Genomic DNA, 27,684 nt, shown 5'->3' on the forward strand with positions numbered 1-27,684 from the left:
TGCCCGCCTTGGCCTCCCAAAGTACTGGGATTACCAGCATGAGCCACCAAGCCCGGCCGGGATTCCTTTTCAAAGTCAGGCTGCACCTAGAGCCAGTTTGCTTCTGCTTGGCCTCATGGGGCCTCAAAGAAAGCCATAGGGGAGAACGGGTCTTTCCTGGGTTCATTTAACTGCCATTTACAACACATTTTCTCTAAAAAGCTACTGGACTTCCTATTACTTGTATAGTTTGATTTTGAGGACTCTGTTTAGCAAGAATACCTACTTTACAAAACTCAGCATAAAAATGAGGTGAAACGGGGCCGGGCGCGGTGGCTCAAGCCTGTAATCCCAGCACTTGGGGAGGCCGAGACGGGCGGATCACGAGGTCAGGAGATCAAGACCATCCTGGCTAACACGGTGAAACCCCGTCTCTACTAAAAAATACAAAAAGTAGCCGGGCGAGGTGGCGGGCGCCTGTAGTCCCAGCTACTCGGGAGGCTGAGGCAGGAGAATGGCGTGAACCCGGGAGGCGGAGCTTGCAGTGAGCTGAGATCCGGCCACTGCACTCCAGCCTGGGCGACACAGCGAGACTCCGTCTCAAAAAAAAAAAAAAAAAAAAGGTGAAACAATTTAACTAAAACCGGAGTTTGGCTGGGTACTGTGGCTCACAACTGTGATCCCACACTTTGGGAGGCCAAGGCAGAAGGATTGCCTGAGACCAGGAATTTGAGACCAGCCTGGGCAACACAGTGAGACCCCCGTCTCTATCTTTTTAAAAAAAAAAAAAATCAAAGAATAAATAAAACTGGAGTTCCTTCACCTCTTGACAAAGCTGACACTTTTTTTTTTTTTTTTGAGACAGAAAAAAAAAGAAAACTCTACAGTCAGAATCATCCTTTGAGTCTTGTTCTGTCGCCCAGGCTGGAGTGCAGTGGCATGATCCTGGCTCACTGCTACCTCCGCCTCTTGGATTCAAGCAATTCTCTGCCTTGGCTTCATGAGTAGCTGGGATTACAGGTGCTTGCCACCACGCCTGGCTAATTTCTGTATTTTTAGTAGAGACAGGGTTTCACCATCTTGGCCAGGCTGTTCTTGAACTCCTGACCTCGTGATTCACCCGCCCCACCCTCCCAAAGTGCTGAGATTACAGGCGTGAGCCACCCCGCCTGGCAGACACTTAAATCTACACACTGGTTGGTGAGACGTTAATTCATTTTTACAAAAAAAGTGTATAACCAGGAAGTACTAGTCCTGCTTTCTGTGTCTGTCCCAATTTTTAAAGGAAGCTCACTGCACTTCTCAATTGTCACCCCTGCCCCTAGCCCTGATCCATGGCCTCTAACCCAAGAATGAGCCAAGAACCAGCTGCTCTAGAGATGTCAGCAACAAAATCCTGCCCAAGGCTGTTAAAATGTGTGGGCACTCATTTACACTCGTGCTGTCATTAAACACTTCCTTGAGCAGGGACGATTCTGTCCTGTTTCATTTCCATAAGCAAACTGGCGTCCAAGGCCACAAGCCCTCTGTAAAAATAAGAACTCGGCACAAATGGCCAATCACACGCTTACCTGCATTTTTAAAGACAGCTTTCAGATATTTAGGGGCTACATTATTACCAAACCTTGGCTTTGGGAGATTATACAGGTCCGAGGAACTCGTGTCTACTGCAGACGAATGCAGTTACCCCACCTTCCTCCATACAGAATTGTCAGGAAACGTCCACTCCTTTGGGGGTGATTTTTCTCCTCAAGTTGTAAACAACATTCCGTTCATAGCTGATTTCAGGGCAAACATTTCTGACATCTTCCTCCAGCTCAGTCTGCCATGCCTTGGCAGTCCAGTTTCCTGTCATATGCAAGCCATCCAAGTTGATGCGAAGTAAGATGTGCCCAGGTCAAAGTGGAAGTGTGTGCGTCTTGGTATCCGGAATCCTCAGCCCCAGTAGCAAAGCTTTAGTCATTCACCTCCATCCAATAGACGTTTGTGAATGTCCTGCTGTCCATTTTGTCAATAAACAGGCAGCCCTGCAGGTGGTCCATCTCGTGCTGGATGATGCGGGCTGCCCACCCGCTCGCCTGCCACGCCACCTGTTCTCCATTGGGGTCCAGCCCTGCAAAGCAAGTTACAGCCCTGGTGAGTGGGAACAGCTGAACTGCATCATCCCCAACCTCCTCACCCCTGCACCTGGCTGTTCCCACTGACAAGAGGCAACAGCAGACGGCAAATGTAGACAGCAGCTCCTCTCCTAACTGGAAAACGTGCCTCACATCGGCCCATTACCAAGTGTTCAACCTGGTTCCCAACTCTGGTAATTAGGTTATGGAGCTCACTGTAGAGCTGAGATGAGAAATCATCTTCCTAACGTGCGACCCTTCCGAACACTCCTCCCGTTTCTGAGGTATCCGTGGGCTCTCAACTCCTAACAGACGTTCTGCAGCTTAAGACCCCACTGTTTTTCTGACCCTCTTCAACCGCCGAGCTTGCTCTGCAGGAACAATCACCCCGACCGCAGCAGAGCCCGCATTCCGCGAGACATCCTGTGGTACCACGCGGGGAATGGCTTAGCCCCCCGGGCTGGGCCAGGCTGGGGGCCCAATCCCCACTTCTCCAACTCCACCGTGGCGGATCTAACTAGCGCCGAAGAGAGTGTTTGCTTCAGAAAGCAAGGGAGCAGAAAGACGCCAGGCTGTCAGGAATTAGGAGACTCCTCCTCGCCCCTGCGTCCTATCTGAGCGGGCTCTGCCCCACAAGAGCTTCTATCCGTCCTCAGACCTGTACGCTCCCGCGTCCCACTTCGTTCCTGCGGGAGGTACGGCAGATGAACCGCGACCACTTCCGCGCTCTCGCCAGAGTTGGGCGGAAAAGACTCGCGCGCTGCTCCAGCCGCCCCGGCCCCGCCGCCCGCACCTGAGATCTGCACCGCCTGGAAGCGGGGCACGCAGGCCAGGAAGCCGGCGACGCTCTCGCAGCCCTCGGGGAAGGTGACCAGACGGCTGTCCAGCACCCGCAGGCTGGGGTTCACGAACACGCGCAGGGGGAAGGGCTCCATCTGTCGAAGCGCGCGCTGGCGCCGCGGGCACTCGCGACACAGCGCCTCGGGCAGCTCCAGCGCCAGCACCTGCAGCGGCACCCCCAGCTGCGGCGCGCTTAGGCCCACGCAGCGCCGCCGCCGCATCACCTGGACCAGCCGCTGCGTCAGCCGCTGCAGCTCGGGCCCACCCAGCTGCGCCCGCTCTACCGGGGCCGCCACGCCGCGCAGCACCGGGTCCCCGACCTGGCACACGTGCGGGAACGGCGGTTCGGGAGGACCCAGTACCAGGCACCTCAGGTGGCGCCAGTAGGAGCGCCGGAGCGCAGGGCACTCGACGCCGTCCGGGGCGGCCGTGGAGCTGCAGGCCCGGGTACCGACGGCTGCCGCCCCTGCCCACGGCACTGCCGCCCAGAGCGGCCCCAGGCTCAGCGCGCCCCACAGCCGGGCCATGGCGGCCACTGCAGCAGTAACCCGGCCCGCCCCTTCCGGCCGCAGCACAGGGCACGCCGGGAAGCGCCGTCAGCCAGCGCACAGCAAGGAAGCGGCTGGATCCCCCACTTCCTGCCCAGACCTGGAGTGAGCACCGCCCCCTTCCGCTCTCCTGCCGGGAGCGTCTTCCTCCCTCCCGAGCCCGCCCTGGGCCTTACAGGGCGACGCAACCTTGTCCCCCAGCCCCGCGCCGGGTACCGCACGCACCGCGTTCTGGAGGCTGGGGACGCCGGCTAGGGCCCCACGCTGGGCGGTTCCGCGTCCACCTCCTCTCGCCCTCCCTCCGGGCAGGCTGGGCCCGCGGGATCCAGGCGTGGCTCCTCGGAGGGAGGCTCTGGTGCTGGAGCTGTGAGCTCAGGCCCCAGCGCCTGGTCATCCAGGGTGAAGAGCGTCTCTCTCTTTGGCAGGATAAAGGCGAGGGGCTCTTGAATGGCGCCGATGTTCACATGCCCGAGGTTTCCATACTTGGAGAGCTGAGTGGGAGGAATGCCTGCCCCAGACGTGGGGAAAGCAAAATGGAAAAAAGTTATTAATAAAATTCAATATAGAAGTTTAAGGAGAAAAAACAGAAGCAATTACGATTTTTTTTTTGAGACAGCCTCGCTCCGTCGCCCAGGCTGGAGTGCAGTGGCATGATCGCTGCTCACTGCAACCTCTGCCTCCCAGGTTCAAGCAGGTCTCATGCCTCAGCCTCCGTGGTAGCTGGGATCACAGGCGCCTGCCACCAAGCCAGGCTAATATTTGTATTTTTAGTAGAGAGGGGTTTTACTATGTTGGCCAGGCTGGTCTCAAACTCCCGACCTCAGGTGATCCATCCGCCTCGGCCTCCCAAAGTGCTGGGATTACAGGCATGAACCACTGCGCCCAGTCATCAATTACTGTATTTCAATACAGCAAAAACCACCTTTGTCATAGGGAACAGGAAGCTATACTGTGAAGCAGAAGGTAATGGAGCAGCACTGTTGGGCGCCTGCAGCAGGAATCCAGACCTCAGGGAGCCCCAGGGGAAAAGTGGAGGGCAGCCAGGCTTTGCAGGTGTGATGCACTGACCCATTGCCCTTTGGGAAGCTGCGCCTCAACCAAGCCCTTCTCCCATCACAAGGGGACAAGGACGTGAAAGTGAATTGGAAAAAAGACTTTAGGACGGGCGCGATGGCTCACACCTGTAATCCCAGCACTTAGGGAGGCAGAGGCAGGCAGATCACAAGTCAAGATATCGAGACCATCCTGGCCAACGTGGTGAAACCTCGTCTCTACTAAAATACAAAAATTAGCTGGGCGTGGTGGTGCGAGCCTGTAGTCTCAGCTACTCGGGAGGCTGAGGCAGGAAAATTGCTTGAACCCGGGAGGTGGAAGTTGCAGTGAGCCAAGACTGTGCCACTGCACTCCAGCCTGGCAACAGAGCGAGACTCCATCTCAAAAAAAAAAAAAAAAAAAAAAAAAGACTTTAAAAACCCTTTCTCTAGACATTTCACATAAATGGAATCATACGTATGTGGTTCTTTTGTGACTGGTTTCTTCCACTTAGCCAGATACAGCCATATAATGTATGATTCCATTTTTATGAAATGTCCACAAAAAGCAAATCTATGGCAACAGAAAGTAGGTTGCCAGGGGCTAAGGATGCTGTCGAGGAATGACTACAAATGTGCATGAAGGATCTTTTTGGAGTGATGGAAATATTCTAAAATTGGATTCATATTTACTAAACACTGACTTACACAAATGGGTGAATTATTTAGTATGTGAATTACACATCAGTAAGGCAGTTTACAAAATTTTCTTTCTTACCTAAAGTCTGTGCTATCTGAGCTGGTGGAAAAAGGACTTGGAGACAGCGATTTAAATACGGAACAAGGTCTTCCAGAAAGACAGTGCAGAACTGGACAAAGAGCTCTTGCTCCCCTCTGCTGAAGGCAGTCTCTTCAGCGCGATGGAAGGCCAGGATTATTTTAGTTACCTAAGAGACAAGGGCACCATCAATCACTGGGACAGCCTATCACCACTGAGACAGCAGTGCGTGAAACTAGGCAAAAAAAAGGTATACCCCCCCTCAAGTTTTCTTGAACAAACTAATTTAACAGTACATTATTTTACTGTCTCATTTAAACTCAAAATTATGGTCATTCTCCACAATTGTGTCACTTTATTAATGTGAAGTTCAGACCCAACTTGTTACATTATGGGTGTAGTTTCCAGTTCTAGTGGAGGAGTGTCATAAAACTATAGAGAATACATGGTTTTGGTTTTTTTTTTTTTTCCAGAGACACAATTTTGCTCTGTCACCTATGCTGGAGTGCAGTGGCACCATCGTAGCTCACTGTAGCTTCAAACTCCTGGGCTCAAGGAATACTCCCACCGTAGCCTCCCAAGTAGCTGGGGCTACAGGCATGCACCATCACGCCTGGCTAAGTTTTAAAATTTTGTGTAGAGACAGGGTCTTGTTTTGTTGCCCAGGCTGGTCTAGAGCTCCTGGCTTCAAGAGATCCTCCTGCTTCAGCCTCCCAAAGTGTTGGCATTTCAGGTGTGAGCCACTGCGCTTGGCCCAATACATGGTTCTTAACTTCCATAGAGGACCAACCAGAACTGTGCTGGATCCAGGAAAATGAAGCAAAACTATATGAGGTTTCCGCTAAGGCCCCTGAGGTTCCAGAAAGCTAGAACCACTGGAAAACTAGAAGAAAACAGCTAGGAAAGAGAGGTTTCAAAACCAACAGAGCAGCCTAGCTGACACTACAGACATGTGGCATAGCGACAGGGTAAGAACACAGACTCTGGTGCTGGACTTCCTGGGTTCAAGTGACTCACACCTGTAATCTCACACTTTGAGGGGCTGAAGCAGGAGGATCACTTGAGTCCAGGAGTTTGAGACCAGCCTAGGCAACATAGGGAGACACTCTCTCTCCATAAAATAAAACACATTAAAAAAAAATATGCTAAAGGTGAAGGGTTTTGCAGATGTAATTAAAGTCCCTAATCGTCTGACTTAATCAAATGAATCTTTTGAAAGGAGGTACCTAAAAGAAGAGACTCAAGCAAGAGAGAAGCTCTCCTGCTGGCTTTGAGGAAGCAAACAGCCATGTTGTCAGTTGCCTATGGAGTAGACAGCCTCTAGGAGCTAAAGCTTCAGTTCTGCAATTGCAAGGAACTGACCCCTGCCAACTTGAATGAGTCTGAAATGGAGCCCCAACCTCCAGATGAGACCATAGGCCAGCCAACACCTTGATGGCAACCCTGTAAGACCCTGAGCAGAGAGGACCCAGTTGTGCTGAGACTGGACTCCTGACCCACCAAAACTGGGAAGTAATAAATGTGTTGCTGGAAGCTAAGTTTCTAGGAATTTGTTACACAGCACTAGAAAGCTAATACGTGCATTACTGAATTGTTACTATAGGCAAGTCACTTCATGGACTGTCCTAGGTCCCATGAAGGGCAACTGGCCAGAGCTTTTCAACCAGGAGAACCTCCAACACCACACTAAACTTCTCCATGTCAGCAGACACCACTGTCAAATAGACGGGTTTATTACAAAAATCTGGCCACCCATTACCAGAGAAGGCCCAGAGTAGCCGAAAACCAACAGAATGTGCTCACCTTGGCAAGGGCATCTTCCAAGGCCCCAGTCACATCCTGCGCCAGGGCCACAGGGCAGCAGAGGCGCAGATCATTGAAGGCGACCAGAATATTGTTGAGGAAGCAGGCGAGGGGTGGGAAATCTAGGAGCACCATGGGTGGCTGCAGCGTCCCTGGCTGGGTGGCTGGCACAACAGTAGGCATGTTACTGGTGCCCAGGATGGCTGGAGCTGAGATGAGTGTGTAGGAGTTCATTTCTTCCTGGAATTTCTCCACTGTTTCCTGAATTGCTTTCTGGAAAGTGCTGATGGCCACCCGCTGGAAAACAGGAGCCAACTGACCACGGAAATCAGCTCCCACCCGGCTGAAGGACAGCCCAAAGTACATGCACTGGCCCAGCAGAGAGTCCAGGCGGCCGCCTATGCCCCGGTAAAGGTCGGTCTCCAGCACCTGCAGGAACTGTGAGACTTTCTGTAGCACCCAGCCATGGAAGATGGCACTCTCATTCACGGTGTGCTCACCCACGGCAGGGGGCAGCAGTGGGTCCTCATCTGAGAAGATGGCACGGTACTGGGTGATGATATCAAAGAGATGGACACGGCAGGCCTCGATGGTTTTTGTGATATGGAAATAGGGATCATCATTAGGAATGGCAGTCAGGATGGACCGAAGCCAAGCATCTCGGGCCTGAAGAAACTTCACCCTCAACTCAGCCTCAGTGAAGACATCCATGCGCCGCAGGTAGCCAATGACACGGAGGCAGGCGGGGAGCTGGATGCTGGTCCTCAGTTGCTGGATCAGCTGGCTCAGCATCAGCTGCATGGACTGGCGCACTTCGTTCACGATGCCCTGACAATACATAGAGTCACACTGTGCTGGGAAGGATGCTCTCTAGAACCCACTCCCCTAACCCTGAAGACTGCAGACCAACATTCCCATGGCTTTCCTGAAATATGAAGTAATTTCCTAAAGCTGATGCCTGTAGGTTCACCAACAAAGATCAGGTTAACTCTCTAGCTTAAAAAGCTTAAAACCTGGCCAGGTGCAGTGGCTCACACCTGTAATTCCAGCACCGTGGGCAGGCGGATCACTTGAGGTCAGGAGTTTGAGACCAGTCTGGCCAACATGGTGAAACCCCGTCTCTACTAAAAATACAAAAAGTAAGGCCGGGCGCGGTGACTCAAGCCTGTAATCCCAGCACTTTGGGAGGCCGAGGCGGGCGGATCACGAGGTCAGGAGATTGAGACCATCCTGGCTAACATGGTGAAACCCCGTCTCTACTAAAAAAATACAAAAAAACTAGCTGGGCGAGGTGGCGGGCGCCTGTAGTCCCAGCTACTCAGGAGGCTGAGGCAGGAGAATGGCGTAAACCGGGGAGGGGGAGCTTGCAGTGAGCCGAGATCCAGCCACTGCACTCCAGCCTGGGCGACACAGTGAGACTCCGTCTCAAAAAAAATAAAAAAATAAAAATAAAAATACAAAAAGTAGGTGGATGTGGTGGCGCAGGCCTGTAATCCCAGTTATTCGGGAGGCAGAGGCAAGAGAATCACCTGAACCTGGGAGATAAATGTTGGTTGCAGCGAGCCGAGGTCACGCCACTGCACTCCAGCCTGGGCGACAGAGCAACTCTGTCTCAAAAAAAAAAAAAAAAAAGCTTAAAACCCTCCAGTGACTTCCCACTGCAATCGAGAAAATTCCAACCACTCATTGGGACTTATACTGGTGGCCTTACCTGGTTCTCCATCTTCACCTGCTTCCTTATGCTCTCCCACTGCTACAATCCATTAACTCTGGCTGCCTCTGTATCCCTTAAATACCTCAATTTCTGCCCACTTCAGCCCTCTCCACTTGTTCTTCGCACTTTCTGGTTTGCTCTCTCCTCAGATCTTTGTGGGCTGGCTCCTTCTTCTCACTTAGGTCTCAGCTTAAGTGTTACCTCCCCAGAAGAGTCTGTCTTGATCACCCTACCTAAAGAAACCTACCCTACACTCCCTCTACCCCATTCCCCATTTTGTTTTTTTAATCAGACACCACTATCTGAAATGATATCATTTATTTCTTTGTCAATTATCAGACTTCCCATTAGCACGTAAGCTGCATGAGAGCCAGGACCACTTTATTCACAATGTATCCCCAGCATATAGAGCAGTGCTTGGCACGTGATTAATATGTATTTTGAATAAATGAATGTTTTCACAAACTGATATGAAACATGCATGGGTTTCTACCTAAAGCTTCAGTCCTGACCACAGAATAAATGATTACAAGAACATTACTTTGAGTCTTCTCTGGGTAAGTTGGCTACCTGGATGACAGGGATGGAAGAGTATTTCCTCTCCAGTCGGCGTACATAGGCTGCAAGCTCCAGGGCCTCTTCATAATAACTGTTCCGGACACAGGTGTCCATGAGCTGAGGAATCTCCAGTATTTCCAAAATTTCTGTGTGCCGGTTTAGGGTCAGACTATTCATCCGACGGTTGGAGCTGATCTCCTCGGCTTCCTTCACAAAGTTCCTAGTAATAATCAGGAGAATGTTGGTCCTTCACTGCTCTGTACCCAAACCTTAGCTACAGTTACCAAGCACCTGCTATGAACATTGGGCTGGATGATCTATCTGATTTATTCCTCACACCCCACCTATAAGGTAAGCATTATTACAATTGAGGAAATTTTTAATCCCAGAGAGGTTAAGCAACTTGTCCAAAAACATACAATTAATAAATCTAACAGACAGAAATCCAGATATGCCACTGGCTGGCTGTGGCAAGGTACTTGGCCTCTCTGAACCTATTTCCTCATTGGTAAAACAGTATATAGGGTCGGGCGCGGTGGCTCATGCCTGTAATCCCAGCACTTTGGGAGGCCGAGACAGGCGGATCACTTGAGGCCAGGGGTTCAAGTAAAACCCCATCTCTACTAAAAATACAAAAAATTAGCCAGGCGTGGTGGCGCGTGCCTGTAGTCCCAGCTACTCGGGAAGCTGAGTAGGAGAATCACTTGAACCCAGGAGGTGGAGGTTGCAGTGAACAGAGATGGCGCCACTGTACTCCAGCCTGGCCAACAGAGCAAGACTCCATCTCGGGGAAAAAAAAAAAAAGTACATAGGACCCTCCTCACAAGGATGTAAGAAATGAGATGATGCGTGGGAAGCATTTAACACAGAACTTGAAACAGAGCAAATGCATCAGAGTAAAAATAGTAAAAGACACAGAGTTAAATATTTAACAATAGCTATCATTATTTTCATAATGAAGCACTAACTAGCCTAGAATCTACCACCTTTCCCCATATTCCCTCAGGTCTTCATCTTCTCCTGTGCTAATGTTCAACCATAGCTCCTGCCACAGTCTACTTTCAACACTTCTCTATATTTGTAGAGACCTGCTTTATCAAGTCCCTTGTCTACTCTGGAGCATGGAAGGGTACAAAAGCTGCTGTCAGATATCCAAAGGCTCAAAAGAAAAATTAAACTTTAATCATGAAAGGCTGGAAGGCAGAACTAAGGATAATGGACTGAGGATCTATGGAGACAGAATATGACTCACAAAGGACTTTTTTTTTTTTGAGACGGAGTCTTGCTCTGTCACCAGGCTGCAGTGCTCTGGCATGCACCATCTTGGCTCACTGCAACCTCCGCCTCCCAGGTTCAAGTAATTCTCCTGCCTCAGCCTCCCAAGTAGCTGGGATTACAAGTGCTCGCCACCACACCCAGCTAATTGTTTTATTTTTAGTAGAGATGGGGTTTCAGCATGTTGGCCAGGATGGCCTCTATCTCTTGACCTCGTGATCCGCCTGCCTTGGCCTCTCAAAGTGCTGGGATTACAGGCATGAGCCAAAGCACCCGGGCTTTTTTTCTTTTTTTAAGACAGAGTTTCACTCTGTCACCCGGTCTGGAATGCAGTGGCACAATCACAGCCCACTGCAGCCTCGACCTCCCAAACTGGAGTGCGGTGGCACAATCGGGCCCAACTGACCCTCCCACCTCAACCTCCTGTATAGCTAGGACTACAGGCGCACGCCACCACGCCCAGCTAATTTTTTATTGTGTAGAGACAGGGTTTTGCTATGTTGGTCAGGCTGCTCTCGAACTCCTGGGCTCAAGTCTCAGGCTCCCAAAGTGCTGGGATTACAGGCTGAGCCACCGCATCCAGACGTCCAAAAGGAGAGGCGTTTTGATATCTGATGCCCTCAAATGGGAGGATTTCCTTGTCGGCTTCCCGTCAATGGAAGTTTTGAAGCAGATGACCTCTGGTCCAAGCTTTCGTATAAAATAAGTATACAAATGTACACATATATTCAGCTCACACCTATAATGTTAACTATGTCAGACCCGATAATAAGAGCTTTGCATGAATCCTTTTTCTTAAGTGCCCACAACAGCCCTTCGAGGGAGGGATATGCTCCTGGGTCATCAGTTCTGAATTCGCAACCTCCTAGCTGTGTCCTTAGACATCACTAATCTCTGTCTTGACTTGCTCATATGTAAAATGAAAATAACAGGGCTGGGTGCGGCGGCTCACGCCTGTAATCCCAGCGCTTTGGGAGGCCGAGGCGGGCAGATCACGAGGTCAAAAGATGGAGACCATCCTGGCCAACATGCTGAAACCCCGTCTCTACTAAAAATACAAAAAAAATTAGCTGGGCGTGGTGGCGCACCCCTGTGGTCCCTGCTACTCAGGAGGCTGAGGCAGGAGAATCGCTTGAATCCGGGAGGCGGAAGTAGGTTGCAGCGAGCCGAGATCTCGCCACTGCACTCCAACCTGGCGACAGGGCGAGACTCCGTCTCAAAAAAGAAAAAAAAAAGGGGGGGATAACAGTACCTACCTCGAAGGCTGTTGTGAGGTTTAAATGGATTAATAAGGCGCTCAGCAGAGAGCCTGGAACGTGGTAAACGCTTTATAAGTGTTAGTTATTTCTACCATCGTAAACGTCAGCTTTTACAGTTAAAAACCCCTTTAGCGCCAGGCGCGTCGCACCTGCAGCTCTGCTGGAAGCTGGGCAAGCGGTCGAGCAGGCGGCCGAGCGATGCCTCCACGTCGCCAAAGAGGCGGTGGATGCGCTCGGTGCACTCGGCGCCGCGGATGAAGGTCTTGTAGTTGGCGAAGGCCAAGTCGCGTGTCTGCTGCAGCAGCTGCGCCCGCTCCTCCGCCAGGCGCTCCGGCTCGCGCCGCAGCCGCTCCAGCCCCGAGCCGCTCAACTCCCGGAGGTAGCGGCCCACATCGGGCCGCTCGCGCCACTGGGCCTCGGGGAAGCGGTCCCGGAACAGCGACGCCAGGAGCCCTTCATCCTCCACCTCGCCGAGAGCCGCTGCCGTGGCCCTGGCCGTGGCCGACGATGGGGAAGTCGCCGCGGTAGCCATCTTCCCCGCAACAACGTCACTTCCCCTCCGGACCACCGGGGGCGCTGACTCCGAATTTAGGACAGGAAGAAACAGGACCATTTCCGGTCTCTATCTTTTCTCATCCAGTCGGCTTGCTTTCCCCGGCGGTCGTCCAGACTATTGGGCGCTAGCGAGAGGAACTATTGGTACGGGGCTAGAGAGGAAGGCTTTGGGGTTGCCGGGGAGCAGCAAGCGGCCGACTTCCGTTTCCGCTTACGGAGGCACGAGGATCCGGTGTTCCAACCCACGGAGAAAATGCGGCCTTTGACTGAAGAAGAGACCCGTGTCATGTTTGAGAAGATCGCGAAATAGTAGGAACGCGCGGGGCGGAGGCGGGAGTGTGTGGGCGTGGTGGCTAGGGGTGGAGTGGGGGCGCGGTGCCTAGACCGGTCCGTTCGGGCGCGGTCTCCAGTCCTCTTTTTGCCCTCAGTATCGGGGAGAATCTTCAGCTGCTGGTGGACCGGCCCGATGGCACCTACTGTTTCCGTCTGCACAACGACCGGGTGTACTATGTGAGGTGAGGCGGGGCCGGGCAGGCAGCATGGACCCAGGGGAGGAGAGACCTGGGTCCCACCAGCCTCCTTCATCCGCAGCGGTGCTCCCCCTTTACCCTTTTAGTGAGAAGATTATGAAGCTGGCCGCTAATATCTCCGGGGACAAGCTGGTGTCGCTGGGGACCTGCTTTGGAAAATTCACTAAAACCCACAAGTTTCGGTTGCACGTCACAGCCCTGGATTACCTTGCACCTTATGCCAAGGTTTGTGGGGTGGTTTCCAATTCTGCCACGGGCGATGAAGTCAAGGATTAGGCAGATTGTCCGGCAGCTTTTCTCCCACAGAGTTCCTGATAGTGTGCTTGGAGGAGTGTCAGCACATGGAGATGTGCAGAGGTCTTGCACCTTGGGCATTGTCAGGGCTATGGGATAGGAGTGCTGTGGGGCTGTGTAGTGTTAGTTTTCTCCAGCAAAGTAGAAAAGCCTAGGCAGACCCAGCTAGAGATCAGAAAGCAAGTTAGTAGCAGCAGTGAAGACACCGGGGTCCAGAAAAAGAGCTGTTAACCTGGCCATGGAAGATGATCCCTGTAGAGTTGAGAAAATAACTTTTTGCATTTCTTTTTTTAAATTCCTTTTTCTTTCTTGCTCTTTTTTTTTCTTTTCATTTCTCTCTCTCTTTTTCTTCCTGACAGTTTCACTCTGTCGCCCAGGCTAGAGTGCAGTGGTGCGATCTCACTGCAGCCTCCGCCTTCCAGGTTCCAGCGATTCTTGTGCCTCAGCCTTCTGAGTAGCTGGGGTTACAGGTGTGTGCCACCACACCTGGCTGATTTTTGTGTGTGTTTTTAGTAGACACAGTGTTTCGCCGTGTTGGCCAGGCCGGTCTCGAACTCCTGGCCTCAAGTGATCCACCTGCCTCGGCTTCCCAAAGTGCTGGGATTACAAACGTGAGCCACTGCGCTGGGCAACTTCCTGCATTTCTATTCAGGACATGGACAGTTTGAGGAAAACATGAGTCTCTTTCTGTTTCCCCTAAAATTATTTCAGAAAATTATTCACAGATCCAGCAGCTAGTTTGTCTGCATGGATAGAAATAGTAACGTTTTTGTGTCTCTTGGATTTTAATTCTCTTACAGTATAAAGTGTGGATAAAGCCTGGTGCAGAGCAGTCGTTCCTGTATGGGAACCATGTGTTGAAATCTGGTCTGGGTCGAATCACTGAAAATACTTCTCAGTACCAGGGCGTGGTGGTGTACTCCATGGCAGACATCCCTTTGGTGAGTAGAGATGGCAGCTCTTACAGAACTCAAGTACTCTTTTATTCAAGAAGGATATGTTTTCAATCTGGGTGATTGAGAGAATAAATTCGCAGCACCTTTTGAATCCCAGAAAGACCAGAACTGTATTTTTTCTGTCTTTATTATTTCCAGCCCTCAATATGGGTATATTGAATGACTTCAGTGAGTTAATGTCTCTTCTTTTGAATCCCAGGGTTTTGGGGTGGCAGCAAAATCTACACAAGACTGCAGAAAAGTAGACCCCATGGCGATTGTGGTATTTCATCAGGCAGACGTTGGGGAGTATGTGCGGCATGAAGAGACGCTGACTTAAAACGAAGTCACTGCAAGGACAGGCGGCTGTGTGGAAGGGCCGAGCTTTGTTTCCTGTGTTTGTGTGGACTCCACCATCATCTTGAATTTTGTCAACACTCTGACCTCTTCAGGGACTTCTTATTTACTGTACTCTCTATCATTGACAAATGCAGGCTGGATTCTTACAGAGAGAGCTCAAAAATGGGGTTTCAGATCTTTGTGTTTGTGATGAAATAGAATACTCTGTTTCATATTTGAATCAGAGGGCTTCTTGTTCTGAGAAATAGGTTCAAAATCATTGGAACTAGGAACAAGAATAGCTTATTGTTATCTGTGATAACACTTTGTTTTCTAAACTCATGATAAGAACACAGGGATTGGCCGGGCGCGGTGGCTCAAGCCTGTAATCCCAGCACTTTGGGAGGCCGAGACGGGTGGATCACGAGGTCAGGAGATCGAGACCATCCTGGCTAACACGGTGAAACCCCGTCTCTACTAAAAAAAAAAAAAATACAAAAATTAGCCAGGCGCGGTGGCGGGCGCCTGTAGTCCCAGCTATACTGGAGGCTGAGGCAGGAGAATGGCTTGAACCCGGGAGGCGGAGCTTGCAGTGAGCCGAGATCACGCCACTGCACTCCAGCCTGGGTGACAGGGTGAGACTCCGTCTCAAAAAAAAAAAAAAAAAAAAAAGAACAGGGATTGTCTTTTTTATTAATATGCAAGATAGATATTTCCATAACAGAATAATAAACCACATGTGGGGTTTTAAAAATGAAATTTGTCTAAAATAATAAGAGCAATTCAGCTATTTTTCTATATGGTAATTGGTGTGTGGTATGGAAGAAAAATGTATTCAAACCCCACTACTGCCACCTACCAGCTGTATGGCCTTGAATGAGTCATTCAGCTTTAATAAGGTTCGTTTTCTTCTGTTTAAAAAGATACAAAACTTAAAAAATAGCTTTGGCCATCTACCTGAGAATTAGAAATTCTGATTTTTGGAATTAGAAATCATGATTGTAGGCTGGGCACAGTGGCTCACTCCTGTAATCCCAGCACTTTGGGAGGCCAAGGTGGATGGATCACTTGAGGTCAGGAGTTTGAGACCAGCCTGGCCAACATGGTGAAACCCCATCTCTACTAAATATAAAAAAATTAGCCAGGTGTGGTGGCACATGGCTGTGGTCCTAGCTACTTGGGAGGCTGAGGCAGGAGAATGGCTTGAACCGGGGAAGCAGAGGTTGCAGTGAGCTGAGATGGTGCCATCGCATTCCAGCCTGGGTGACGGAGTGAGACTCCGTCTGATTGTAAAGCATCTAGTACGGTGTACAGTGCCTGGGAAATGATAGGTGTGGAATAAATGGTAAGAATTATTTTTATATTATATATATTATGTATTCCTGTTATTAAGTGTAGAGTTTTATGAGTATAATTTGATTATATTACCTTCTTTTTTACAAGCTGTTTTCTCAGTATTTTTCTTGGATGGGATGATCCTAAGCTGGAATTCTTTTTCATCACTATGATTTTATAAAACAATTTTTTCTATGAACCTTTACTTACTTGACTGGATTGAACTAAAAGCACTGATCAAAGACCGCGACATAAAAATTCAGTCCCTTTGTCCTCCCCGTGCCTCCCAAAGTTATTTTAAGATCATTAGAATATTTCTTTAGTAACATTTTATAGACAAAAAATGTAAAGACTTCCTGTATTGCAAAACCAAACTATTTCTTTAATGAATATACTGCTTATTTTAAGTTCCAAAGGTGAAGTCTTTAAGAATAAAACATTACCGACTCCTGCTTTTATATGTAAGCAAACTTGATTGTGGCCTTTTTCAACTCGTTTTCCTTCTAAGATTTTCTGTTAGCCTCTAAGTAGACTCAGTGAAGGCTAAGGGACTGCTATATGATGAACAGTATTTTGATGCATACATTTAATACTTCTTCAGAACTTTTTCATTATTATTTTATTGCCATTTTGCTTTTTTAGATGTGTACAGCAGACTAAAACATTAATGAGATAGATTGATTTTTGTCCCATAACATTACAAAGCTGATTTCGACTAAGCCCCAGAAGAAAAGAGCCAGGGTGCTATAGTCACCTTAGCTTAGCATCTTGGCTTCTTTGTGTCTGTAGTTGTTGGAACATTGAAGAGACGCTTCAAGAAATACAGTTGCAGGATTCCAGAAAGAATAATAACGAGGCTCTGGGCTGTCGACCACCAGTTCACGTAGTTATAGTTTGAATGGGTAAGGAAAAAGTCAGCCATTTTCCTCATCCGGGCAAAGTTGTAGTATCGCCACATGTGAAAGATATTGTTCTGCACCTTTTGTGTGCTGTCCTATGAGAGAAAATTTTAAAAGGGATTCTTCCAAACCCCCATCTAGCCTCACCTGGGTGCTCACCAGCACTAACCTACCTGGAAGTCAAATAATTTACCCATACAATTTTAAGATGTACAATACTATTACAGTTGTTGATAAATGTTGTGTGTGCTATGTATGAAATATGATCTGGACTTGAGTTTGCAATTTTTGTTTTTGTTTCTTGAGACAGGGTCTCACTTGTTTGCCCAGGCGGGAGTACAGTGGCGCAGTCACAGCTCACTGCAGCCTCAACCTTCTGCGCTGAAGCGATCTTCCCACCTCGGCCTCCCTAGTAGCTGGGACTACAGGCACGTGCCACCACATCTGACTAATTTTTGTATTTTTTTGTTTTGTTTTGTAGAGACAGGGTTTTGCCATGTTGCCCAGGCTCATCTCGAACTCCTGGGCTCAAGAGATCCACCCACACTGGCCTCCCAAAGTGTTGGGGTTACAGACATGAGCCACTGCCCCGGCCTTTTCTTTTGTTTTATTTTTAAATAATGGAAAACTTCAGTTCTCAAACTAGAGAGCTCTTCCAGAGGACCTCTAGATCTAGATGTACTCAGCATGTTGTTACCATTCCAGGTGATGTTTTATATTCTCTGTATATGGTAGAAGACAAGAGCCTGTGGACTTTAAGGCCAGATGGTAAATATTTTTGGCTTTGCAGGCCCTTGTGACTGCTGAACTCTGCCACTGTAGTACAAAAGCAGCCACAGACAATATGTAATTGTCAAATGAGCATGGCTGTGTTTCAAGAAAACTTCCATTTACAAAAACAGTGAGTTTTTGTGCATTTAGGAGAGACTAAGAAAGTGAAAAGTGGGCCATGCGCAGTGGCTCACGCCTGTAATCCCAACACTTTGGGAGGCCGAGGTGGGCGGGTTACCTGAGGTCAGGCGTTTGAGATCAGCCTGGCCAACATGGTGAAACCCCGTCTCTACTAAAAATACAAAAATTAGCCGGGTGTGGTGGCACATGCCTGTAATTCCAGCTACTCCGGAGGCTGAGGCAGGAGAATTGTTTGAGCTCGGGAGGCCGAGGTTGCAGTGAGCCGAGATCGTGCCACTGTACTCCAGCCTGGGCGGCAGAGCGAGACTCTGTCTCAAAAAAATAAAAAAGAAAAAAAAGAAAAGAAAGTGAAGAATAGCTGGGCGCAGTGGCTCATTCCTGTAATCTTAGCACTTTGGGAGGCCAAGTTGGGCAATCACCTGAAGTCAGGAGTTCAAGACCAGCCTGGCCAACATGGTGAGACCCCCATCTCCACTAAAAATTCAAAAATTAGCCAGGTGTGGTGGCACCCGCCTGTAATCCCAACTACTTGGGAGACTGAGGCATGAGAATCACTTGAACCCGGGAGATGGAGTTTGCAGTGAGCCAAAATTGTGCCACTGCACTCCAGCCTGGGTGACAAAGCAAGACTGTGTCTCAATAAATAAATACATAAATAAATAAAAATATAAAAATTAGCTGGGCATTGTGGCACACACCTGTAGTCCCAGCTACTCAGGAGGTCGAGGCAGGAGAATCACTTGAACCGGGGAGGCAGAGGTTGCAGTGAGCCAAGATCATGCCACTGCACTCCAGCCTGGGCGACAGAGTGAGACTCCGTCTCAAAAAAGAAAAAAGAAAGTGAAAAGACATTGCCAGAATGGGAGAAAATATCTGCAACTCACGTATCTTAGAAGGGATTTGTATGCAGAATATATAAATAAAATTCAACGATAAAAAGACAATTCAGGCAGGACGCAGTGGCTCACGCCTGTATTCCCAGCACTTTGGGAGGCTGAGCTGGGCGGATCACAAGGTCAAGAGTTCAAGACCAGCCTGACCAACATGGTGAAACCCCGTCTCTACTAAAAATACAAAAATTAGCTGGGCGTGGTGGCACGCGGCTGTAATGCCACCTACTCAGGAGGTTGAGGCAGGAGAATCACTTGAACCCTGGAGGCAGAGGTTGCAGCAAGCTGATATTGCACCATTGCACTCCAGCCTAGACAAGAGCGAAACTCCGTCTCAAAAAATGACAATAAAAATAAGCCAGTCACAAAACCCCATGTACTGTGTGATTCCATTTAAATAAAGCGTATAGAGGCCAGCCGCAATGGCTCAAATTGTTTATTAATCTCGACACAGTAGCTCAAAATGCTGAGTAATCTCAGCACTTTGGCAAGCTGAGGTGGGAGGATTGCTTGAGCGCAGGAGATTGAGGCTGCAGTGAGCTGTGATCAAGCCACTGCACACTGCAGCCTGGACAACAAGAGTAAGACCCTGTCTCAGAAATTAGTACAGAGTAGGTAAATCTATAGAGACAGTAGAACAGTGATAGGCAGTCCTGGGGTAATGGAACGGAGAATGACTAATGGGTAGTGGGATTTTTGGGGGTGGGTGGGTGATAAACTTCCGGATTAGATGCTAATAGTTGCACAGCCTTGGGAATATACTAAAAAACCGCGGACATACACTTTAAGATGGTGTAAAAATTATATCTCAATTTAAAGAAAAACAGGCAATGGGCCAGATTTGGCCTGTGAGCCATACATAGTTTGCCAACCCTTGGTATAAAATGAAGGTGGAATTTCAAGAGCTTCAAGTCATAATGTATTTTATTTTATTTTGAGACAGACTCGTTCTATCCGAGGCTGGAGTGCAGTGGCGCGATCCCGGCTCACTGCAACCTCTGCCTTCCGGGGTTTAAGCGATTCTCCAGCCTCAACCTTCCGAGTAGCTGGGATTACGGGTGCCCACCACCATGCCCGGCTAATTTTTGTATGTTTAGTAGAGACAGGGTTTCACCATGTTGGCCAGGCTGGTTTCAAACTCCTGACCTCAAGTGATCCACCCGCCTCGGCCTCCCAAAGTGCTGGGATTATAGGCGTGAGCCATCACGCCCAGTCAAGTCATAGTTTATTAAGAGATTCACATCCCCTTGCCTGTTTGGTTTCTACCTAAATGAAGTCATCTTCCCTCTGAAGTTAAAATCAGTTTCCACAGATGTTTCTCTTCCACAAAACACTTCCTTACCTCTATTGCATCCAGAGTATCGTTCAGTTGTTTTCTTTCCTTCTGTTTGTGATCAGTCTCAGGCCCCTCATAGAAGACTCCAAAGTTGAGGTACACTTGCACAGAACCGAAGTGATTATGCTGATTATTTAGACAAAGCTGATAAAAACCTGTAGGAATTCTTAGATCATTACCAAGTCTTTGGTCTCCTCCCCTTTGTTAAGGATTCTCTGGAGGTATCTGTCCTCTAGTTTTGGAATTCTACAGCACCTTCTTTTTACTCAGAAAGTACAAAGATCCCGTTTTTGACACGGAAGACATGGACCTTATGTTAAACTCGTACTAAATATTACTTATTGTATGGCCAAATTTTAGTAACTAGTCCTTTCCATACTGGATAGTGGCAAACAACATTTTCTCTTTTTCAACATGTAATTCCCACATCTTGTATTAAGGAACTCCTGCTCAACAGATTGAGTTAAGAGCATGGGTGTTTGCCTGGTCCTTTTATACCATTAGAGCTAGGGACACCATCTTGAAATTAGGAAAGAAAAAAAAAATTGGATGCATAGTGCATGAAAGCAGCTCTCCTGGAGTGATTGCCTCTAAGACGTCTGTGCATTGACTCATGGTGTGGGATATCTGTTGGGGCTGGTGTTGCTTCCCTTTGTGTGTGCGGGGGGTGGAGAGGACCGGTGGAAGATGCGGTGGGGTGGGATTAGAAAGGTGTGGCAGTGTTTGAAAGTCAGAATGATTGGAAGGCACTACTGGCATGTAGGGGCCAAAGATGTTCAAGATCTTTTTTTTTTTTTTTTTTTGAAACAAGAGTCTCTCTCTGTCGCCCAGGCTGGAGTGCAATGGCGTGCTCTTGGGCCACTGCAGCCTCTCTTGCCTCAGCCTCCTGGGTAGCTGGGATTACAGGTGGCCTGCCACCACGCTCAGCTAATTTTTGTATTTTTAGTAGAGACGGGGTTTCACCATATTGAGCAGGCTGGTCGCGAACTGCTGACCTCAGGTGATCCGCCCACCTTGGCCTCCCAAAGTGCTGGGATTACAGGTATGAGCCACCACGCCCAGCCTGTTCAAGATCTTTTAACACTGATACATATCCTGTGCTTTATAGTGAAGGACTGTCTGATGCCCCTGTTGAGAAAATGTCTTTTTTAGTGCAGCTGGCTAGTAAAGAGGGCAGTTAAGACACTGGTGCTGTCCAAAGTGGGACAGGCTTGACCTGGCTGGAGGAGTGCTTTGTTGTGGAGTGTGGATATCTTACATGGATATCATGCATTTTCTTTTGTTCTGAGTCTGCTTTTAGTAACTGACTCAAATATTCTGATGACTGGAAAGAAATACTTCCCTGTAATACATTTGTTAATTGGAATTTGTATTATAAATGGGTCTCTGTTTTTTGGTTACTTTCCCAGAATCTGATCGACTGGAGATAACGAGATAAAATTGAGCTGCTGAACCCTAGAGTTAGAATGCTTACCTGGAGTGTTGTCCCAAAATTGTCAGTGGACTGCCACTTGGCATCCTTGGAGGTCAGCAGTCTCCAGGAACACTGGTTTTTGGTGTTAAAGGCTGAATTTTTTTCCTACTGTTTAAACATCTTTGTATACTTCCTCATTATTTCTCTAATTTCATAGAACCCTATGATTATTATAATAGCCATGGTAATGAAAACAGACCTGTCTCTTGGGTAGAGAAGTTAATCTGGCCCCGAACATCCTGGGAGGTGTCTATGAGAAATCCCTGTGGGTTATGTGCCGTGGCAGCAACATGCCGGTCATGTGACATCCCCACCGTCCGCTGAACCTGCCAAGACACATTAAGTAGGCAGCAGAACCCCTGCTACATCACGAGGAAGCCAGCTGAGTGGTAAGACTGACATCCCACAGTCATCAGCACAGTGGTCTCTGTCTGGGGTGGGATTGCCCAACCTGCTGCTGGGGTTTGGAACTGATTGGAGGATTCTGAGGTGTCACAGTGATGGTGTTAAGGGGAGGAGGCACAGCATAGCTGAACGTCTGCAATGTAGGAAACAGTACAGCAGGACAAAGAACTGCCCAGAATGCCAACAGCACCCGTGTGAAGAAGACATGTCTTGCTCGGACCACACAGTTGGTGTGGATCGGTTAAAATGTATGATTCTGGGCCGAGCGCAGTGGCTCATGCCTATAATCCCAGCACTTTGGGAGGCCGAGGCAGGCAGATCACAAGGTCAGGAGTTTGAGACCAGCCTGGCTAACATGGTGAAACCCTGTCTTTACTTAAAAAATACAAAAATTAGTCAGGCATGGTGGCATGCGCCTGTAATCCCAGCTACTTTGAAGGCTGAGGCAGGGGAATTGCTTGAACCTGGGAGGCGGGAGTTGCGGTGAGTGGAGATCATGCCACTGCACTCCAGCCTGAGCAACAGAGCAAGACTCTGTCTTTAAAAAAAAAATGTATGATTCTGGCTGTAGAATTTCCTTTTTTCTTTTTTCGAGACAGAGTCTTGCCCTGTCACCCAGGCTAGAGTGCAGTGGCGCCATCTCGGCTCACCGCAACCCCCATCTCCCGAGTGCAAGTGATTCTCCCGCCTCAGCCACCCAAGTAGCTGGGATTACAGGCACATGCCACCAAGCCCAGCTAATTTTTGTATTTTTAGTAGAGATGGGGTTTTACCATATTGGCCAGGGTGGTCTCGAACTCCTGACCTCAGGTGGTCCGCCTGCCTCAGCTTCCCAAAGTGCTGGGATGACAGGTGTGAGCCACCGCACCCGGCCGGGCTGTAGAGTTCTTGAATGAACTTGCTTGGTGGTTGAGCTCCCTGATGATGTCCCAGATTTGGGCATTTGCTGCTTGGCAGTGCACACCTACAGCAAGCACTCCATGGACACTCACTCCCAAGCTAGATCTTGATTAGCCTAGGCCACAGTGAGCTTAGTAGTGGCTGCTGTTCTAATAGAAATTCAAAGGTAAGAAAAGTCTCTGATAAGTTTATTTAAAATAAATGTTGTTACAGTGGAATGGAGCAAGATCAACAAAGTCTATTACTGTGTAAACAAAAATTAGAAAGTTAACAGATTTCTAAGATAAAGAACAAACAAAATGAACAACCTCTAACTTTCATATTGAGTTCACCATCCTGGGACAGCATGGTATAAGACCACAGTATGGATAAAACTACTTGACCTTTGAATAGGTAACTTGAAAACACTTACCGTCCTAAAAAAAAAAAAAAAAGGATTAACTGGCTGAATACAGAAAACTTGAGCTAGTGAATCTCTGATTTGCCAGAATTGCTCCTAAAGGCAGCAGAGCCTTCACTCCCCCACCCCCATAAACTGAAGCAGCTTTCTTTGAAATCTCTGGATCAGTCTCCAAAGCACTATTATCCATTTTGTTTTAATATATTAAAAGTGTATTCTCTCTCCTCTCATCCCCAAATCCGAGTACATGTAATGATTACCTCTTCAGGGAGAGGCACCCCGTCTGCCCCATGGCTTTGAGCATGGCCCCTGATGTGAGAACCAAACCATATGTTTTAGCTCCTGTTGATGATTATTCACCCAGCTGGAGTTTCCCTCTAACTGCAGGTCCATTTCATTAACAGGTGGGGAATCACAGCATAATAAAGACAACCAGACCTTGTTTTGGCCTAAAACCTGACCCACTTTATGAGTAAAGGAGGAAAAAAAAAAAGCCCCCAGTATGGCCAGTCACCCACATACCTCGTAACTGAAATAGAAGTATCCAGTCTGGTGGGCAAATTGCCAAAAGCATTCCGTGCCTCCTGGAGGGATCATGATGGCAAAGTCATGTCGATCAGCTCCACGGAAGAGTGGCTGGTCCCCAGAGCCACTTAGAGGTTCTGTCTTCTGGCTCCTGGCAGGCGTCACTAGATTCAGAATGACCAGCCCAGCCCCAAAGAGCAAGGGGCACATGCTGCTTTCTGGAGCCTCCTCTGCAGGTGAACTGCTCGCAGCCCAGGGGAATCAAGTCGGAGACAACCGCTGGGCTAATGATTAACTCCACAAGTCACATTTAGGCCCATTTCAGGGCCACACATAGATATTCATAATAGAACTGCCATGATACTCCTATGTTTGGCTCGCAGGAGGAAGTTTTGCTTTCACCTCAAAAACTCAGTGGCTTACCAAACCTACTTCATGGGTGCTACATAGGTCTACCACCTCAGAACAGGTCTCTCCACCCCTCCTTAGGGCTGTCATTTTTTAGTTCCTGCTTCTTGGGGATATAATACTGGGTAAGTTTACAACTTTCTGAATACACGGACAACAAGTTGGCTGGGGAGACTCTTCTCTTACATCAAATTGCTCCTATAAACACATGGGGCAACACTTCTCTCTGCCCAGTGCTGCAGCTCAGAGCAAATCACAGCATATGTGTGCAAAGATGTAAGTGGCTGAATACAGTGCCAGGATGGTGCTCAGACCCCTCCACTGACAGTGCTCGTCCTGATGCCTTCCACCTAACAGTCACCTAAAGCTATCCAAACCCACCGAAAGACGATTATATTATCCAAAGCCTCAATCTTTCCTTTTTTTTTTTTTCTGAGACAGAGTGTAGCTTTGTCACCCAGGCTGGAGTGCAGTGGCACGATCTCTACTCGCTACAACCTCCACCTCCCAGGTTCAAGCAATTCTCCTGCCTCAGCCTCCGGAGTAGCTGGAATTACAGGTGCCTGCCACCATGCCTGGCTAATTTTTGAATTTTTAGTAGAGACGGGGTTTTTTCATGTTGGCCAGGCTGGTCTCGAACTCCCAAGTAATTTGCCCGCCTCGGCCTCCCAGAGTGCTGGGATTACAGGCATGAGCCACCACGCCCGGCCTTGATCTTTCTTTCATTCAGGTCTTCTTCAGCACCCATGGGGGGAAAAAGCTATCCAGAACCCACTTAAAGACAATTGTATTATTCACATCCTTAATCTTTATTCTTTTATTGATGATTTCAACACCCACCTCCTTTATGGCAGGCACTGAGCTAAGATTTACCTGCATCTTATTTTATTCTCACAATAGTCCTGTAAGGGAGGTATTGTGAGCTCTGGCATTAGAGATGAGGACACAGACATTCAGAGATTCCAGTGATGGCTCACCGTCCCACAAGCACACCCGGCAGAGCTGGGTCCCCGGTGGGGGCTCATGCTCTTAACCACCAAGCAGGACAGTGTTTCTCATCCTCAAGCTGTCAGTCTCTGAGTTCTGACACTGCCTAAACAGCTTTTAGTCATAATCTATATTTTTTGCTTCCTTGAGATGGCATCACTCTGTCTTCCAGGCTGGAGTGTAGTGGCACAGACACTGCAGCCTCACCCTCTTGAGCTCAAACGATCCTCCCACCTCAGCCTCCTGAGTAGCTGGACCCACAGGAGTGCACCACCACACCTGGCTGATTTTTGTATTGTTTGTAGAGACAAGGTTTTGCCATGTTGCCTAGGTTGGTCTCAAACTCCTGGGCTCAAGTGATCCCCATGCCTTGGCCTCCCGAAGCGCTAGGATTACAGGTGTGAGCCACTGCGCCTAGCCTTGGTCATAATCTTGAAAAACAAAAAACAAAACAGCATCAACACCTTCCAGCAATTATTTGCATTGACTCAAAGTGTCACAAGCTAATTAAGCAGAAAACAGACTCTATATGTGTGGTTCAGTTCTAGCAAAGGCCAGATGACATCCCAGCACTCTGGGAGCACAGTGGCTCTGTGGCAGTCTCGCCCAAGTGACAGGTAGAAGAGTCTGGGAACTTCTATCAGCACACGTGGCACAGGCACCCCCCACCCGAGTCGCACCACCATCACAGTCCTAGCACTGGTCATGTCATAAGCAGTGACTTGGTTTCGGCGAAACAATCGTCAGTTCATAGTAAGTTTCATAGTTCTACAGAAGCTGTAAGCATAGTTTTATCTTTGTACACATTTCAGTAACTATAATAAAAACAACACTGAATTATGTGAAAAAATATTAACGAACATAGGCATTCTCAAGTTTAAGAAACACTGATACCGGGCACAGTGGCTCTCGCCTGTAATCCCAGCACTCTGGGAGGCCGAGGCAGGCAGATCACAAGGTCAGGAGATCGAGACCATCCTGGCTAACACGGTGAAACCTCATCTCCATTAAAAATAGAAAAAATTAGCTGGGCTTGGTGGCGGGCGCCTGTAGTCCCAGCTACTTGGGAGGCTGAGCCAGGAGAATGGTGTGAACCTGGGAGGCAGAGCTTGCAGTGAGCCAAGATCGCGCCACTGCACTCCAGCCTGGGTGACAGAGTGAGACTCCATTTCAAAAAAAATAAAAAACAAAATGAAATAAAGAAACACTGATTAGGATCTTTTGTTTCCCTAAATGCATCAGTTTCACTCTTCTACCTGGAGAGCACCATTGAATCACATGAGAGTTAAGGGGAGAAAAGCTTCTGGATTCTAATCCGGTTCAGAGGGAGACCAAACCAGCGGCAGGCAGAAGGCAGCTGGCCCAAAAGGAACTCAAGTTCTCAACTTCTCCCTGTGGTTTCAGTTGGGGCTGGTTGATAGAAGAACAATAGGTACTAAACCCCAAAATGCAGTTAATAGGTAATGAAGCTGTATGAAGATTCCCACTTATAACTAATGGATGAATTTTTTTTTTAATTTTTTTTGAGATGGAGTCTCACTCTATCGCCCAGGCTGGAGTGCAGTGGTGCAATTTTGGCTCACAGCAACCTCCACCTCCCGAATTCAAGCGATTTTCCTGCCTCAGCCTCCCAGGTAGCTGGGACTACAGGTGCCTGCCACCATGCCCGGCTAATTTTGTATTTTTTACATTTTTAAATTTTAAATTTTTTTTTTTTTTTGAGGAGTTTCACTCTTTTTGCTCAGGCTGGAGTGCAATGGCATCATCTCGACTCATCACAACCTCCGCCTCCCAGGTTTAAGCAATTCTCCTGCCTCAGCCTCCTGAGAGGCTGGGATTACAGGCGCCCGCCACCACGGCTGGCTAAGTTTTTGTATTTTTAGTAGAGATAGGGTTTCACCATGTTGGCCAGGCTGGTCTTGAATTCCTGACCTCAGGTGATCCTACCCTTCTTAGCCTCCCAAAATGCTGGGATTACAGAGGTGAGCCACGGCTCCCAGCCAGTTTTGTTTTGTTTTGAGATAGAGTCTCACTCTGTTGCCCAGGCTGGAGTGCAGTGGCAAGATCTTGGCTCATTGCAAACTCCATCTCCCGAATTCAAGCGATTCTCCTGCCTCAGCCTCCTGAATAGCTGGGATTACAGGAGCCCACCACCACACGCAGCTAATTTTTGTATTTTTAGTACAGATAGGGTTTCACTGTGTTGGCCAGGCTGGTCTCGAACTTCTGACCTCAAGTGATCCTCCTGCCTCCACCTCCCAGAGTGCTGGGATTACAGGCATTAGCCACCATTCCTGGCCTGATGGATGAATTTTAAAACTTTGGCATTTCTTTTTAAACTTTGCCTTTCACTCACTCAGAAGTGAGAAAAGGGGAATTCTTTTGTCCCCAGAAATGATATATGAGGAAACTGACAGGTTAAGAGGAAACTTCCACATCATCTGTTTGACATAGCTTCCAAGGATTAAAACATTCAACACAGTCTGACATCAGCTTCTTGATCAAAATAGTTCAGCAAAGTTTGTTCAACATTTTGCTACCTCCCTCTGTGAATACATGCTGTGCTGCAATTAAACAGCTACTTACAGTTGAGAGAAGCAAGACTTTAATGAAGAATGCTACAAGTATGGACAATAATTAGTTCTCATCTTTTAAAAA

The 27,684-nt window shown here is 48.4% G+C and overlaps 4 protein-coding genes across 5 annotated transcripts in view; 2 read left to right on the forward strand and 2 right to left on the reverse strand.

Moving 5' to 3' along the window:
- SNTB2 (syntrophin beta 2) overlaps positions 1-16,355 on the forward strand; it is a 154,449-nt gene extending 138,094 nt beyond the window's left edge. Inside the window, exon 8 of the transcript XR_007721943.1 lies at positions 15,629-16,355. The gene's annotated coding sequence lies outside the window, so the exon portion shown is untranslated. The remainder of the gene's footprint in view (positions 1-15,628) is intronic.
- Positions 1,534-27,684, reverse strand: part of COG8 (component of oligomeric golgi complex 8) — a 175,774-nt gene continuing 149,623 nt past the window's right edge. The window contains exons 2-7 of one of the 2 annotated variants that reach the window (XM_050773342.1): positions 12,052-12,449; positions 9,381-9,588; positions 7,097-7,924; positions 5,294-5,462; positions 3,816-3,992; positions 1,534-2,092 (exon numbers count right to left, since the gene is read on the reverse strand). In XM_050773342.1, the coding sequence (XP_050629299.1) occupies positions 1,935-2,092; positions 3,816-3,992; positions 5,294-5,462; positions 7,097-7,924; positions 9,381-9,588; positions 12,052-12,434 (1,923 nt within the window). In that variant the 5' untranslated portion in view covers positions 12,435-12,449 and the 3' untranslated portion in view covers positions 1,534-1,934. Of the gene's footprint in view, positions 2,093-2,889; positions 3,513-3,815; positions 3,993-5,293; positions 5,463-7,096; positions 7,925-9,380; positions 9,589-12,051; positions 12,450-27,684 lie in introns of those variants that run through there. The other variant, XM_050773341.1, reaches the window with a different exon arrangement.
- Positions 12,316-16,355, forward strand: NIP7 (nucleolar pre-rRNA processing protein NIP7). The gene is made up of 5 exons (XM_050773382.1): positions 12,316-12,766; positions 12,886-12,972; positions 13,074-13,212; positions 14,082-14,222; positions 14,437-16,355. The coding sequence occupies exons 1-5, from the start codon at positions 12,711-12,713 to the stop codon at positions 14,554-14,556; spliced, it is 543 nt and encodes a 180-aa protein (XP_050629339.1). The 5' UTR covers positions 12,316-12,710; the 3' UTR covers positions 14,557-16,355.
- TMED6 (transmembrane p24 trafficking protein 6) lies at positions 15,968-27,609 on the reverse strand. The gene is made up of 4 exons (XM_050773392.1): positions 23,629-27,609; positions 21,601-21,727; positions 19,934-20,082; positions 15,968-16,884 (listed from the first exon to the last, which is right to left on the reverse strand). Exons 1-4 carry the CDS (start codon positions 23,839-23,841, stop codon positions 16,651-16,653), a joined length of 723 nt encoding a protein of 240 aa, XP_050629349.1. The 5' UTR covers positions 23,842-27,609; the 3' UTR covers positions 15,968-16,650.

This window comes from Macaca thibetana, chromosome 20, assembly GCF_024542745.1.
Source record: "Macaca thibetana thibetana isolate TM-01 chromosome 20, ASM2454274v1, whole genome shotgun sequence".
Classification (NCBI taxonomy): Eukaryota; Metazoa; Chordata; class Mammalia; order Primates; family Cercopithecidae; genus Macaca; species Macaca thibetana.

Coding starts and splice junctions, on each gene's coding strand:
- NIP7 (XM_050773382.1), top strand. CDS start 12,711: ATGCGGCCTTTGACTGAAGAAGAGACCCGTGTCATGTTTGAGAAGATC. Junction 12,973..13,073: donor GACCGGGTGTACTATGTGAG/GTGAGGCGGGGC, acceptor TTACCCTTTTAG/TGAGAAGATTATGAAGCTGG. Junction 14,223..14,436: donor CCATGGCAGACATCCCTTTG/GTGAGTAGAGAT, acceptor TTTGAATCCCAG/GGTTTTGGGGTGGCAGCAAA.
- TMED6 (XM_050773392.1), bottom strand. CDS start 23,841: ATGTGCCCCTTGCTCTTTGGGGCTGGGCTGGTCATTCTGAATCTAGTG. Junction 20,083..21,600: donor CTTCTCTACCCAAGAGACAG/GTCTGTTTTCAT, acceptor GAATTCCTACAG/GTTTTTATCAGCTTTGTCTA. Junction 16,885..19,933: donor ATACTCTGGATGCAATAGAG/GTAAGGAAGTGT, acceptor TTTCTCTCATAG/GACAGCACACAAAAGGTGCA.